Below are 14,244 nucleotides of genomic sequence, written 5' to 3' on the forward strand. Positions count from 1 at the left end.
GTTGACACCTGGACTGTTTCTGGTAGTTTATAGCCTCTCCAGACTCCTGTATTTATGCAGAATGTCCACTATTTCTCTTAGGGTTAAGAAGCAGAAATATACTACCTGTGCTTGTCTTTCTCCTTCCTTCCCTTCTTTTCCCCTCCTTCCCTCTCTCCCTCTCCACTCCTCCCTCCCATCTCCCTCCCTTCTTTCCTTTCTTTTATTCTTCTCTCATATATTACATCCCAACCACAGCCTCCACTCCCTCCACTCCACCCAGTCCTTTCCTACCTCCCCTCTCCCCCAGTTCAACTCCTTGGTTTCCCTTTCAAGGAAAAAATAAAAAGAGCAGGCCCACCTCAGGGATGTCAACCAAACACAGCATAACAAATTATACTAAGACCAGGCACAAACTTTCATATCAAGGCTGGACAAGGCAACCCAGTAGGAAGAAAGGGTCCCAAATGCAGGTAAAAGAGTCAGAGACAGCTCCACTCCTGCTGTTAGGAGCCCCACAAGAACCCCAAGCTACACAGTCATAATGCATATGCAGAGGACCAAGTTCAGACCCATACAGGGTCCACGATTATCACTGTGTCTGAGTCTGTCTCCTGGACTTCCCAAGAGTTCCCTTTGCTGCCTAACTCACCTCATGCTTCCTTTCTGTCACTGGCAGCCTAAGTGGTCAAAACACAGGGAAACCATTTGTGCCCACCGTTAAATGTTTCCACTACCTTCCTGTACTGACTGGTTTTTTTTGTGTCAACTTGACACAAGTTAGAGTCATCAGAGCCCCGTGCGCCCTGCTTAGTTGATTGTGTTGGCTGTCTTTTGGTGTCCTTGACTTCTCTGGCTCTTACAATCCTTCCTCTCCCTCTTCTGCAGGGTTTCCCTTTCTTCACCTAGTGTTTGGCTGTATGTCTCTGCATCTGCTCCCATCAGTTGCTAGATGATGCCTCTCTTATGACAATTGGGCTAGTCACTAATCTATGAGTATAGCAGAATATCATTAAGATTTCACTTGACACAAATTCACCCAGGTTTATCCATACTTCTACAACTGACAGGATTTCATTACTTTTTATGGCTTAATAGTATTCCATTATATTTATGCCCTGCATTTCAACCATCCATCCATCTATCCATCATCCATCCATTCATCCATCCATCCATCCATCCATCTGACCGTCCATCCATCCACATGGGTTGATTTTACATCTTGGGTATTGTGAATAATACTGCATAACCAAATGCTTAAAAGGCTATTGCCAAGGCCTATTTGTTGGGTTTTGTATACCCAATGTTGATCCCATTTGGTGATCACCACAAATTGATGGTAATGCCCTATTGACAAAGACAACACTATACTAAAACTATTTAACATGTAGAAGTTAAGTTGGTGCCTAACTAGAGACTTCACCTCTACTGACTAGTGTTCATGGCACTGGAAGGTACTTTACATGCTACCAAAGGAGAAACAAAGACACAAACCCAGCTACAAATTCTTTGATTTATAATGGTGACCTGCTTGCAAGATGTGTTAGTGAAGTAGTGGCACAAAGCTTATGGGACTAACCAACCAATATCTATTGGATTTAAGGCCCACTCCATGGGATGAACCGGTCGCCAACACTGGTTGGGTGGCCAAGAACATGGGACTAGATAGGCCAAAGACCTAGAGGAAAACCAAATAGTACTGTTCAGCAAAAGGAACATAGGTAGCAACAAAATGACTCCTAATGACATTCTGCTGTACTCAGCAATGAGTGTCTTCTTCAGCCATCATCAGGGCTGTTTCCTCCTGCAGTAGATGGGAGTAACTATAGATACCACAGCTGGACCAGGTGCCCAATACAGTCCTAGAGCTGAGAGGAGAAGCTAACACAGGCCCCCTTCCCTAACTCAGAAGCTTTTTCCAACTGATGCTCACTTGTAAGTGAAAAATTAGATATTTTCCAACAGAGTTGCATTAGGTATACAAAACCACTCTTAAAGCCAGGCCTCATGCCCAGCAGTGGATGGCCAACACAAAATGGATTCAATGGTAGTTTTGGAGGTTCTTTCTTTTTTTCTTTTTTTCTGTCTCATAATACTTCTCCTAGGCATTTTGTACTTTTTTTACTTTTTATTTTCTCTATCTTTTGTTTATATATTGTGATTTCCAATTTTGTGACCCCAGGGCATGGGGACAGTGGCTTGTGGAACTAGAGGAAGTACTTAGCATCCTATGGAGGGTCTGCCCTTGGGGTCAGGAAGGCAAGGACAAGGTCATGTCTTAACTAGGATTTCTATTGCCGTGATGAAACATCATGACCACAAATCAAGTTGAGAAGGAAAGGTTTATTTGACTGACACTTCCACATTGCTGTTCATCACTGAAGGAAGTCGGGACAGGAACTCAAAGAGGGCAGGATCCTGGAGGCAGGAGCTGATGCAGAGGCCATAGAGGGGAGTTGCTAATTGGCTTACTTTCCATGGCTTGCTCAGCTTGCTTTCTAATAGAACCCAGGACCACCAGCCTAGGTATGGCACCACCCATAATGGGCTGGGCCCTCCTTCATTGATCACTAATTGAGAAAATGCCTTACAGCTGGATCTAATGGAGGCATTTCCTCAACTGAGACTCCTTCCTCTCTGATGACTCTAACTTGTGTCAAGTTGACACAAAAAACCAATCAGTATAGGTAGGTAGTGGAAACATTTAACAGTGGGCACAAATGGTTTCCCTGTGTGTTGACCACTTAGGCTGCCAGTGACAGAAATGAAGCATGAGGTGGGTTGGGCAGCAAAGGGAACTCTTGGGAAGTCCAGGAGACAGACTCAGACATAGATGGACCTCAAGGCTTGAATGGCATCCAAATAGCTGCGTCACCAGCTTGTACCTGCTTGCCTCTGAATTGGTTTCATTCTTGGGTAGGTGTCCCTTGGGGGAAGTTGGATGGCTTCAGAAGAGCTGTTGCCTCAAGTTCGTTAGAGTTGTACTCAACAAACAAAACAGCACCTGGCCCCTCACAGGCTAGGTCAGTGAGAGTGTGCCACCTTTCTGTGCTCCAGGTTCTGCTTTGGACTACCACTATCAGGTAATTGGTTCAGTTGGCTTATCTTATAGATGTTCCTTCCTAGTACTGGGGAAAGTCTCAGCAAAGGACCTTGGCTATCTGTTCATCTCTGAATCAGTTGAAACATGAGCTTCTGATTGGATTTGGGATGAGTCACCTCTTGGTACAAAGCAGGAAGAAGGAAGTTCCAGGAGGAAAAATCAGATCCTGAAGCGAGACAAGGCCTATTGCATTGGCTAGGGGTCATCACATGAGATGTTGACATTTGGAGGATTAACACATGACCTCCCAAGGCTGGGTCAGCTCTCTTCAGGGTAGTCAGTAGTCTTATCTAACTCTAGAGGGTCAAGAAGCCTCGGATGTGAGGTATGGAGGAAGAAGGGGGAAACTTGGAGCAAGGTTACCACCAGCCCATGTGTCCTGGAGGACAGAACTTCCAGAACTGAGACCACACAGAAGAGAAGGAAAGGATTACAAAGGGTGGGTTCCGGCATGGCATAGTAACTTTGGATGGCAGAAAGGATTCCCAATGCTGGAAGACAACCACCAGATACCCTGGGGCTGGATGCTGATGAGGATGTTGGGTCTAAGTTGCTGCCTTGCAGCCTGCTCCGAGTGAGTAAAGTAGCCTAGAACCCTTGTTTCTCCGGTGGCTGCCTGGGTCGGGAGTGTTGGGGTTAGTTGTCCTCCCAGATAGATCCCTTCCCACTTAAAGATGATTCTTCTCTCCTCTTCTTCCATGCTCAGATATCCGTGGGCTCCAAAGCTTTCTGGACCAGGCCTCTCGGCTGGGCCTTGACGTCTCTTTACAAAAGGTGGACAAGAATATCAGTCATGTGTTCACCAGTCTCTTCACCACCATGAAGACCGAGGAGCTGAACCGTTACCGGGACACGCTGCGCCGCGCCATCCTACTGCTTAGCCCACAAGGAGCCCACTCCTTCATCAATGAGGTAGGTCATGGGAGCTGAGGCCACGCGTGCCTGATGCCCAGGGGCCACTGAATGGCTCAGGTGTATAAGAGAAAGAATAGGGAACACATGCGCACCTGACCGTACGGGGAGAGGCCTCAATATGACTTGGCTACTGATTGGTCCCCAACAGGTGACCCATGTTCTGACTCTGAAGAGGCTATGGGGCTGGTGGGAAGCCTGCTTATAAGTTACTGCCTGAAATTTCCAAGTTGAAACTCAGATGTTTTTCCTTTGAATTTTCTTTTCTTCGTTAGCAGGGCATACCCCTCTAGGGGTAAAGTGACTTTCTAGTTCTCTGGAGAAGTGGGCAGGTTTGCCGTGGGATTTGTCGACATTTGGTGGCGGTGTCTGTTGCGCATCAAGTGATACCTGGAATGAGCAAGCGTCTTTCTTTGGTGCTTGTACTGATGAGTGTGTGTTCCTTTTAAAAACACCTCTATTAGGGATCAGGACTTCCAAAGGAAGACGAGGGAGGGCCGCCAGTTTAACAAAGAATCCATGAATTTGAGATTAGACTAGAAAACTGGACTAGAGGAGCTGACCGGTGCTGGCCCCAGTGGTCTCATGGCACAGAGGTGATTAACAGGTAGTTGCTGTCCACTTCCTGGGCCCAAGTTGGTTTGGGGAGAAGAGGTGGTTAGGGGTGTGGTCTGTCTGGGAACAAGTGAGGGCCCAATGGATCATAGATGCATGGAGCAGTGGGTGCTCCCTGGGGTTTCCCTCATAACCCAAGCCACCTTGCCAGCCTACTCTGATTGAAGGTAATATGGAAGAGAAAGGCAGAATTATACTAATTTCATCTGATGTACTGTGCTTGCTTATTCTGCTTTTCCCTCTAATTAATTATCATTCAAAATGCCACCTCATGCATCAGGAACCAGCACGAAGCCCACTGCTGGAGAGAGTAACATTGGGAACGTTTAATTTGGTGTAGCTGGCCAGCAGCCCTGCCGCTCTCAGCTAATCAGGCCCTGATCGTGCTGGTGGTCAGCCAGGCTGTGCCGTTCTGTGGGCTCTCGGCATCCTCACCAGGGCACTCCTCCCTGTATGCTGTGATTCAGCTTTGGATTAGCAGTACTGACATGTCCAGCCTTTCTCAGAATGTTCCCAGTGGTGTATTTGCAGAGGCTCCTCATGGGGCGGCTTTTTTCTCTGTTTATCGCCAGATTCGGACTCATCTGTCTGGTCAGAGAGTGTCCACGGATCCTGTCACCAGCCTCCAAGCTCCTCGCTTGGTGCTAATTCTTTGGCTTTCTTGGTTGTTTCCTTCCCTCTCTGCCTTTGATCTGCTGGGAAACTTGGGAGGGGAAGGAAAATGGGTCTTGAAGTTACACAGATCCGGGCCTGTCTCTGCTCAGTTCCCGTCTGTGTGATGTTGATCAATTTGCTTGATCTTTGTAGACTCAGTTTCTGCATCTGCCAAGAGGTGGTGAAGGAGGAGGCAGCGCTGATAAACATTTGGCACCAAGCTTCTTAGCACCTGTCCCTTTTAGCTGTGTGTACACACGTATTTTCCATCTACACGTATCTAGGCCTTTCTTGTTTCTAGGCCCCTGAAGGATTTACACACAACCACAACTGGCCTAAATATGTTATTTCCAAGTGATTAATTATGCAAACTCCTATGGTGCGGGGCACACTTTGCTTGGCTTTAGCTGGTTGCCTTTTCTAATCCTTCAGACTGTGTTCCCAAAATCTTGTGTCTCTGGGTATTTGGGGGCATGGATACAACTGGAGCAGCTCCTTCCCTTGTCAGGCAACTCTGACTGGAGTGGTGGCAGGAGACCGGAGTGAGGACAAACTCTGAATTTTGATTAGAGGACATTCCACCTCTGCCTTTCCTTTCAGCTCCTATAAAGTCCTAGTCTCTGGTCCCCGCCATGCCACAAAAAATAGAGGAAGCCAACCTTTCCTGATGCCCGAGGCAGGCCTGGCCCTTCTTTCCTGATGCCTGAGGCAGGCAGGCCTGGCCCTCCTTTCCTGATGCCCGAGGCAGGCCTGGCCATCCTTCCCTTTGTGTTCATTCCTACATCAGCACATGTCGCAGCTGTGATTTTAACAGATGTCAAGTGACTTCTGCAAAGTCATGGTTACTAAGAGACAGAAAGGAATTCCAGTCCGGGGTTGGCCTGTTCTAGAGCCCTTGCCTCCATGGTTGGTGACTTCAGAGGACACAATGTACTACACTTTCTGTCACAGGCTCATGTGACTGTGCCAACTTTGCAGAGGAAGATATGCTTCAGGGTTGTTCCCAGGCCTCATCCTAAGAGGCTTAGTGTGTCTATTAGGCATAGATGGGAAATGATCTGGAGGCTGGAGACGTCTGTCCAGCTGTTTAGTCCTGCAAGTTCCCTAAAAGATGGGGAACTCCATCGTGCACAGTGGTCCTGTCATTGTCTGGGGACACTGCTTGAGCTCTTTAGGCAAACGGACCCAATTTCCTCTGTTAGGACAGGATGGATGAGTCTCACCAGGGTGACCCCATCTGAATTTTATGACATTCTCAGCACTGTAGAGAGAAGTAAATGCCCCCTCAGCCCATGGTGATAGGCCACTACTGTGTTGATTAGTGGCATAGAGAAGTGGTAGCCCATGGAGGGTGTGTGGCCCTCCCAGATGCAATGTCTCATTTCTCCCTTTCAGAAAGCATGGCTGAATGGGAATGGATGAGGAAAGTCAGCTCTGACGGAGCCTGAATTTTCACTAAGTGTGAATCTGCTGATGTGGCTGACTTTCGCTGTTGTTAGTAACAAGCCTTGCCCACTGTGACCTGCTAGGCTGCCAGTGAACCATGCTGGAAGCTGCTTCTCTGATAGTAACCCGAGTGCAGCAGTTTGTCAGCCTTTGCCTGGGGGTTACATGGCACCACTGGATTATCTGTGAATCTGCATCATGCAGGGCACCGTTGCCTGGTGGGGGAGAGTGGGTTGTAGGAGACTGATGTCTTGGTGCTTGTCTGTGTCCCTGTGGGCTCATGGACCCACTGCTGTCCATGACTCAGTCTTGATTTCACATTCTCTCCATGATGTTGACACAGTGTCTTTAAAAGGTAGTGAGAGGGCTGGGTATGTAGCTCAGTGTGGAACAGTTGGCTAGCATGCGCAAAGATCTGGGTTCTACTAACATCACAATAAAATATAAACAACAGCAAAGTAAAGGTGGTGAGAAGCACCCTGGGAGCAGCTGAACTTGGAGGAGAAACCCCCCCCCCCCCACTGGAGCAGCTGAGCTTGGAGGGATAGCATTCTGGTATTCTGGTCCTAGGCCTGTGATCACCGCACAGATGCCCTTGTAGCTTGCTGAACAATTTCTTCCTCCAGCAAGGTGTGATGTGTTCTACTCTTGGCCTTTGAGGGAGGGAAAGAAGGAGGGAGGGAGGTTGGGAGGTTGGGTTCTTCCAGTCACCTTACCTGGGGAGCAGGTTGGGCTCACTGTCTTTTCAGTTAGGCTTTGGCACTGGCTGCTGAATGGCTCTGGTGGGCTGTGAGTTTGTCTGTGACGGTATTTTCACTCAAACCTGTCAGCTGGCTCACCAGATGGGAAGGTGGGCGTGGCCCTTTCTACCTCACTCCAGAGCCTTGGGAACTCAGGTAATGAAGTCAGAAGCGGCTGTGAGGGTCTAAGATCAGGGCCTTGCTCTGGGGATCCTGTTCACCCACAGCTTCTGGAGTAGTCTCCTCACACAGTTCCATCTGTCACGTTTCCAGAGATTTAATGAGCCTCGGCACTGAGACTTGGCTCCTGATTCCATGGGGCTTCTGGCTTGGTCAGGGACGATGGAGGTATGAACAGATCCTGTTATCCACAGTCGCAGAAGGATGGAGCAGTACCTTGTGGTCAGGGAGACAGATAGTCATGGTGTCCGGGAGGTTTCCTGGACTCAGCAGGAACAAGGCTAGGTCTAGAGGAATGAGCTCGCTGATTGGATACCGAGGGGCAGGTGGGGGAATATTTTAGCAGCTGTAATGTATGGGACTGGAAATGGCTGAAACTGAGGCTAAGCTGATGGCAGGAGGGACTCCTGAGTCAGATCAGGGAATATGAGCTCTAGGCAGGATCATTTGGGGGTTTGTCTTCCTGTCTTCATCCCTCTCCAGGTCGGGTTTGATCGGGGGAGACCAGCTATCCACTGCCAGTTTGCTCTTCACCAGATGTGTGTCCCACATTTGTCACTGTGTCTATCTGTCATCCATCTATCCAGTCACCTGTGCACCCAACAAATACTGTCCGGGTGTCTCCTCTGGATCAAGAATCATATCAAGTACCAGGATACAGGAACTAGCCTTCTCCCTGAGGCCAACAGGGCCACGCACCACAGGGCACCCTCAGAAGCTAGCAGAGAGGGTGTGACCCAGGGCTGTTGCCCGCTGAGGCTCTTGCTGGCTGTGTGTGAGCGCTCAGATTTCCCCTTTCACCTTGCCACTGTTCCTGAGCCTCTGTTTCTAGCTTTTCCCAGTCCCCTCTCTCTCCTTTGCTTATTCTGTGTTCCTTCTCTTTTCTCTCCAGCTCCTTTGTCTCATTAGAAATGAAAGACTGCCACATACTGGGTGTAAGAGCTAGCTGACCCTTGCCCCTCGTTGATGATGACATGTGCAGCTTCCTCTTTCCCAGTGTCCCATGAAAGTGGGGCATGCGCTCCCTTCTACTGGGATGAAAACTGTGGGTTGGGGCTGTGTAACATTTGCCCTTTTATCTTTTGAGAGCCTCCAAACCCGGCCATGTTATGGGGGGAATAAGTGAGTGTTTCTAATAGTTCTTGTTTCCTGTTAAAGGATCATAGCTGAGGTTTTCTTATCTGTGTTTTGGCTGCTGCTTTGGCCGTTCAACACGTCCTTGGTGGCTTATTCATGCAGGACTCTGCTCTTAAAACTTCTGCTGTTGGGAAGACTTATAATTGCCTTAGAATCCTACTCTAGGTCAGGAGAAGGCAGAGGTCAGCACACAGCCTGGGCTGCTCCTGTAGGTGAAGTGGTCCTGACCCAGCTGTGGCATGTGGTGGGAGCCAGTACGGGGCAGAGAGATGGATATATGGGGCAGGATTGAGAGTGGACATTGCTGTAAGCAGGTATGAGAGACTAGCTCACATGTATGTGTGTATTTATGTATGCATGTATATGCAGAGAGAGACACACAAACAATACTCTTTCTCCACCCCACTCCCCACAGGCTTACTCAAGGACGTATCCAAATAGTAACTTGTAACACGAGACCCTCAAACTAGCACAGTCTATCTAGTCTACCAGGCACCAGAACCCCCCACACCCTCTGCCCAGGAAGGCCCACACTGCAGTGTGCACCTGGATCAGGCAGAGTGGTGACCTTCCAGCAGCAGAGTGCTCTAGGGCAGTCTTCGCAATGCTTAGAGGGGAAAGGTGGTGACAAAGAGACACTGGCAACAGGTGACATTTACCTTTGTGGTTAGGCACCGGCAAACTCTTCTGTGGCGGAAGCATAGGAGAAAGATGGAGGGAAGCAGCTGGAGGGACAGCGTCTCATTGCTTTGGGACTGTGTGGCACCTTTTGCTCAGGCTGAGTAGAACATTGAGGGTGACAGAGGTAGAAAGGGTCCCCCTCATCAACTTCCCTCCCCAGCTTGGCTTCCCAGGCCAGCAGCATGGCTGGAGGCCAATTTAATCTTTAAATGGAAGTGGGTTGACTCCAAGCAATTTCCTTGCTGGTTCTGCTGCAGTGAGCGAAGCCCCCGCAATCTGAATATAAAGAGACTGCTTTTTACTACAGTTGTTGCAAAGGTAAATTAAAGAATTGCCGTGCTCTGTTGTCCCACGTGATATGTGCAGATATCTCTTGCTTCAGCGCGGCAAATCTCTGGCAGACGACTTTATCACCCAGAGCTAGCATAATTCCATGCCATTTAAGTATCATTTACCAAGATATTTTAAATTACTAATTAATTATAAAAAGATTAATTTTTAAACAAGGCCCCACATTTGCATTTAATTATATCCCACTGTTTATAGATTTTAAAGCTCCAACACTTTAACAAAAGTGCTATGAATTGGAGAGATTCATTGTTTTCCTTTAGAACTTCTTACAAACAAGATCACGAGGAAGGGCAGTTCCTACACTTTCTTCTGGCTGGTTTGGTGCTCAGTGACTGTGACAGGAAGGTTGATCTCAGGACCTGCCATCTCCAGGATGCACCTCCCTCGATACAGAGCTGGCCCATCAGCTTCCCATCTTCTCCTCAACTATTTGCTGTGGTTCCCATCTGGTGACCCAGTGTGTTTTTGCAGGACCTGAGTCTGCTCATCTCTGCTAATCCCTGTTTACAGGTCCTGGAAAATGGATGCTGGTGGGATCCCAGGAATATTGACTTCTGCCCCCAGGCAAACACTGCTTTGAGCCTCAGCTGCTCAGTGAACATACTAAACACATTCTTAATGTTCTTGCCAAGTAGAATAACCTAAGTAAAACACGACTTTGAAAGAGCTTAATGTTTGATTATTGTTATTTCAAAGGAGAATCCAAGCAATTATTACAAGGCAGTGTATGAAAGCCTGTGCTATTTCTGGTCTGAGTTACCTCCATTCTCTACTCAGGGATGCTCAAGGAAGCTGGTCTGCTTCTCTGTGGAGTCAGAGGGAAAGGGAGAAGGGAGGAAGAGGCTGGGGGACCTGAAGGGACCTTGGGTTCTTTCTTTTTCAGGTCATTAAATGTCTGAGCAGATCGTTAGTTCTGTCCTGTGCCTTATTAGGAGGCCTGGGGCTTGAAGAGCAGACACAAGTGTAGGCAGCCTGTAGCAGCTGAAATGACTCAGTTATCCTTTTTATGCACCTGCCACTAAGAGTTTTCAGATTAGAAGGCCTCCTCTGAGGTGGCATGGACAAAGGGGCTAGATAAGAAGCCTGATGGGGGACCAATGGGAAGTGCTATGCAGGGCAGAGGTGAGGTGAAGCTGTGTGAGTTGGCATGAGCCCATCAAACAGCCCACATCTGGTTCAGGAGTCTGCCCATGATAGCTGCCAGATGGAACCTTCATACTTGGGGCTGGCAGGAGCTTGATATTGACTTACTGACTGTATTGGAGCAGCTTGTCCATTTTGAGAGGAGATGGCCTTTGTATCAGTTAGCCGTTGCAGTGTAACAAACATCTCAGAACTCAGTGTGCTTAAGCAACAGTGTTTGCTTTTTGAGTCTCTGGTTTAGTAAATCTGGGTGAAGTCACTTGATCTGAGCAAGTGAATGTCTCTGGCTTTCTGGTGAGGAGGATGCTGGCCAACTGTGGTCTGAAATGATGGATGACCAGCCATGGGTCTTTTAACAATGCATATGAAACAATGCATATTTATATGGCAGCATCAGAATTCCAGAACAGCCGATGGAAATGCTCAGGTCTGCTGGGAGTCTAGCCTCAGACTTTGCTCTGTTTTTCTTCTCCATTTTCTTGGCCAAGGGTCAAGGTAACAGGGTCAGCTGAATGGGAAAGTGTAAGAGACTTTCCCTCTTGAGTTACAAGTATGAAGTTACGTGGCAAAGGAAAGAGAATGCAGGGTAGAGAACTGGGGACAGTCCATCCTCACCCCAGTGTGCAGATGGAAGAAAGCCTTCTTATCTGCTGGAAGGAAAAGGTTGGGGGTGAGCTTGGGCCATTACCCTGTTTTCTTACTTTGTTTCAACATTGTCCAGGTTTGGGGTGATGGTGGTGAAAAGGAGACATAGAGCAGAGAGGGCTGGCTCTAGCCTTTATGTGTCAAGTTGGCGTTTTGTGGACCCATCAGCTGACCATATTGTTTTTAACAGTGCTAGAAGAGCAGGGCAATGGCAGAGCAAGGAGCATGATGGAGTTGGGCAACAGCTCAGAGCAGCTTGCCTCCAAGCCCGTCTCCTCACACTATGTGTTTGTGGGAGGAGGGCTTGTTGCCCATGGCAGATGAAGGGGAAGCCATTTTCTCCTAAATCTTCACAGAGAGTGCTTGATAAATATACCATGAAGGAGAGAATGATACAGGAAGCACACTGGACACTTTGGGGAAGCCCAGAAGTGTCATTCCTCGGTAGAGTTGGGTCAGATCAACCGACCTAAGAGAGCTTCATATTAGGATGAGGGACCTTTCCCACTTGCTCCCCATCTGATAGATTGAAGAACTGTTTCCTTGGGAGATCTCTGGCCCCAGAGATCATTTACATCTTCCTTCTGTTTATGAGCAGGGGAAAGACATGGTTTTAGGCAGACCTGCCCCATGCCTGTCCCACCATCTCACTCTGTGACTCCCCTTAGCCGTGGCTTCCCATTTGCATGGTGGGGTTTATTACCTCCGACTCATTAGTTTATTCTAAGAATTGGCACAGTTTGTCATGGGGTGTATGTCTGCCCCCTTCCTCTTTCTCAGAGTCTGTCATGATTCTAGGCACCAAGAAGGGACCAGTGACTACTGTATGAATGGAGAGTGAGAGTCTCAGAACCCATAAAGCTATGGTGCACCACGGACATGAAGAAACATACTGGCATGGCTGAGCAAAGGCAACTTTACAAATTTGGTTGTGTGCTAGTGCTTGACATAAAGGCTGTGATTGTGACCTGGATAGAAGTGGGTTTTTTTTTAAGGGATTTGCTATTATAATAGGTACATCTACTAATCATTCTCCAGCTATGCATGGGTAGCTCAGCATCTCCTTGTTCCAAGTTCATTATACTCCACATCTTCAGCATTGTTCCCATGCACCATGATATTGGGGTACAGGCAAACAAAAGGCATTTGTGGTCCATGATTGGAGTCATGGATCTTGAGGCAAAGGAGTTGCTGGTCATACAAGACAAATATGAGAGAAACAAAACATGGCAGTGGAGCATGGAAGGAAATGTTTACCAGGAAAAACACCTACATGCCTCCTGTCTAAGAAGCCCTGAAACACTCATGTTGAAGGCATGTAGGTAGGGAGTAGTTTCCTCCAACATGGGAGATGCAGGAAGTGAAATACTTAAAATAATGACACAGGACGGAAGACTGAAAGGTACCCCTACTCCTTTCCTCCTTGTCCACATTACCTTTTCTCTTCTTCACCAAGGCAGGCTGAGGTGTTTGGATGCTCGGATGGCTATGTGATGTCTCAGGAGCTCAGGCTGAAGCTCACAGGAAGTGGCACTGTTCTTGTTATTGTGTCTTGGGATGGCTAGTAGTTGAAATGGTGGAATCAGCATGGGGCTGCTGGGGTCAAGGTGAATGTGTCAGTGGCTCAGAGGAGAACCTGGAAGTATTCTGCCTCTTCACTCACTCTGTCAGAAAGTGTGACTCCTGGAACCAACTAAAGAAGACCAGACGTGCTGCAGCTCTGAGTATTGGGGAAAGGGACCAGCAAAAAAGGACAGATCGTTTCTGGCCCTTGGCCACTCCAGTTGGGATTGAAGACTGGACTGTCAGAGAGTACTTCATTGTGTTCTCAGAAGAGGGCACTGGGAATCCTGGGGAACTAAAGGGAGGGAATCTCAGTGTCTCTGAGGCTCTAGATGTCACATGAGTCACTGTAGATTATGTCCCAAAACAGGGAGGGACATCTCAGGCCATTTCCTATCTGAGTTGTCACTGGCCCATCCCACTAGAGATAGCTGGTTAGTGGCATCTCAGATTGCTGGTTAATAGGCACATGGGAAGGAGATGGCCACAGGTGCTTTCTGCCTCTAGAGTTACTTTTCAGGTGTGAGGGAATCTCTCAGGAGTCGGTCAATGGCCAGGCTACTGCCAAGACACAGTGGGCTTCATCTCTGGATCCTGTAGGGGACAGGCATGGTCTCTGCTCCTAAAGAGCTGTCAAACTGAACTAGAGAGAAGAAACTCACACTTAAAAAGATCGGTGAGCCTGGAAATTGGTACCCAGCTGTGAGCATCCTGTTGGAAATGACCTTACACCTATCACCATATTGGGAAGGCTATGCATCACTGTTCTACTCTGTATGATTATGGACAAGGGGCCCCTCCACTGCAGGCATCCATGTGAACTTCCCTTGGGTAGTTCTCCAAATGGAACTTTGAAGAAAGCTAAAGAATTTTGAGAACGAATAAAACCACCCTTTGAAATGACAGCTAGGTGCAATTCAGCCCACAGATCTATATGCATAGGGCCTCTAATCCAGAATACCAAGCCATGGAGGGAGCAGGTGCGGAGTGAGTTTACTATATTAATGGAGAGGGGGTCAGGCAGTAAACAGAGTAATTGAGGAAATGATGCCTGCCTTGAAGAGACCCTGGGGGATCCTAGATCTGTGCTTGTGG

General features: G+C 48.0%; 1 protein-coding gene across 1 annotated transcript in view; it reads left to right on the forward strand.

Annotated features, from left to right (window-relative positions):
- The window catches only part of Grid1 (glutamate ionotropic receptor delta type subunit 1), a 712,681-nt gene that overhangs the window by 202,245 nt on the left and 496,192 nt on the right, over window positions 1-14,244 (forward strand). The window contains exon 4 of the mRNA XM_036198833.1: window positions 3,789-3,994. Coding sequence (XP_036054726.1) covers window positions 3,789-3,994 — 206 coding nt within the window. The remainder of the gene's footprint in view (window positions 1-3,788; window positions 3,995-14,244) is intronic.

Source organism: Onychomys torridus, chromosome 9 (assembly GCF_903995425.1).
Source record: "Onychomys torridus chromosome 9, mOncTor1.1, whole genome shotgun sequence".
In the NCBI taxonomy this organism is placed as follows: domain Eukaryota; kingdom Metazoa; phylum Chordata; class Mammalia; order Rodentia; family Cricetidae; genus Onychomys; species Onychomys torridus.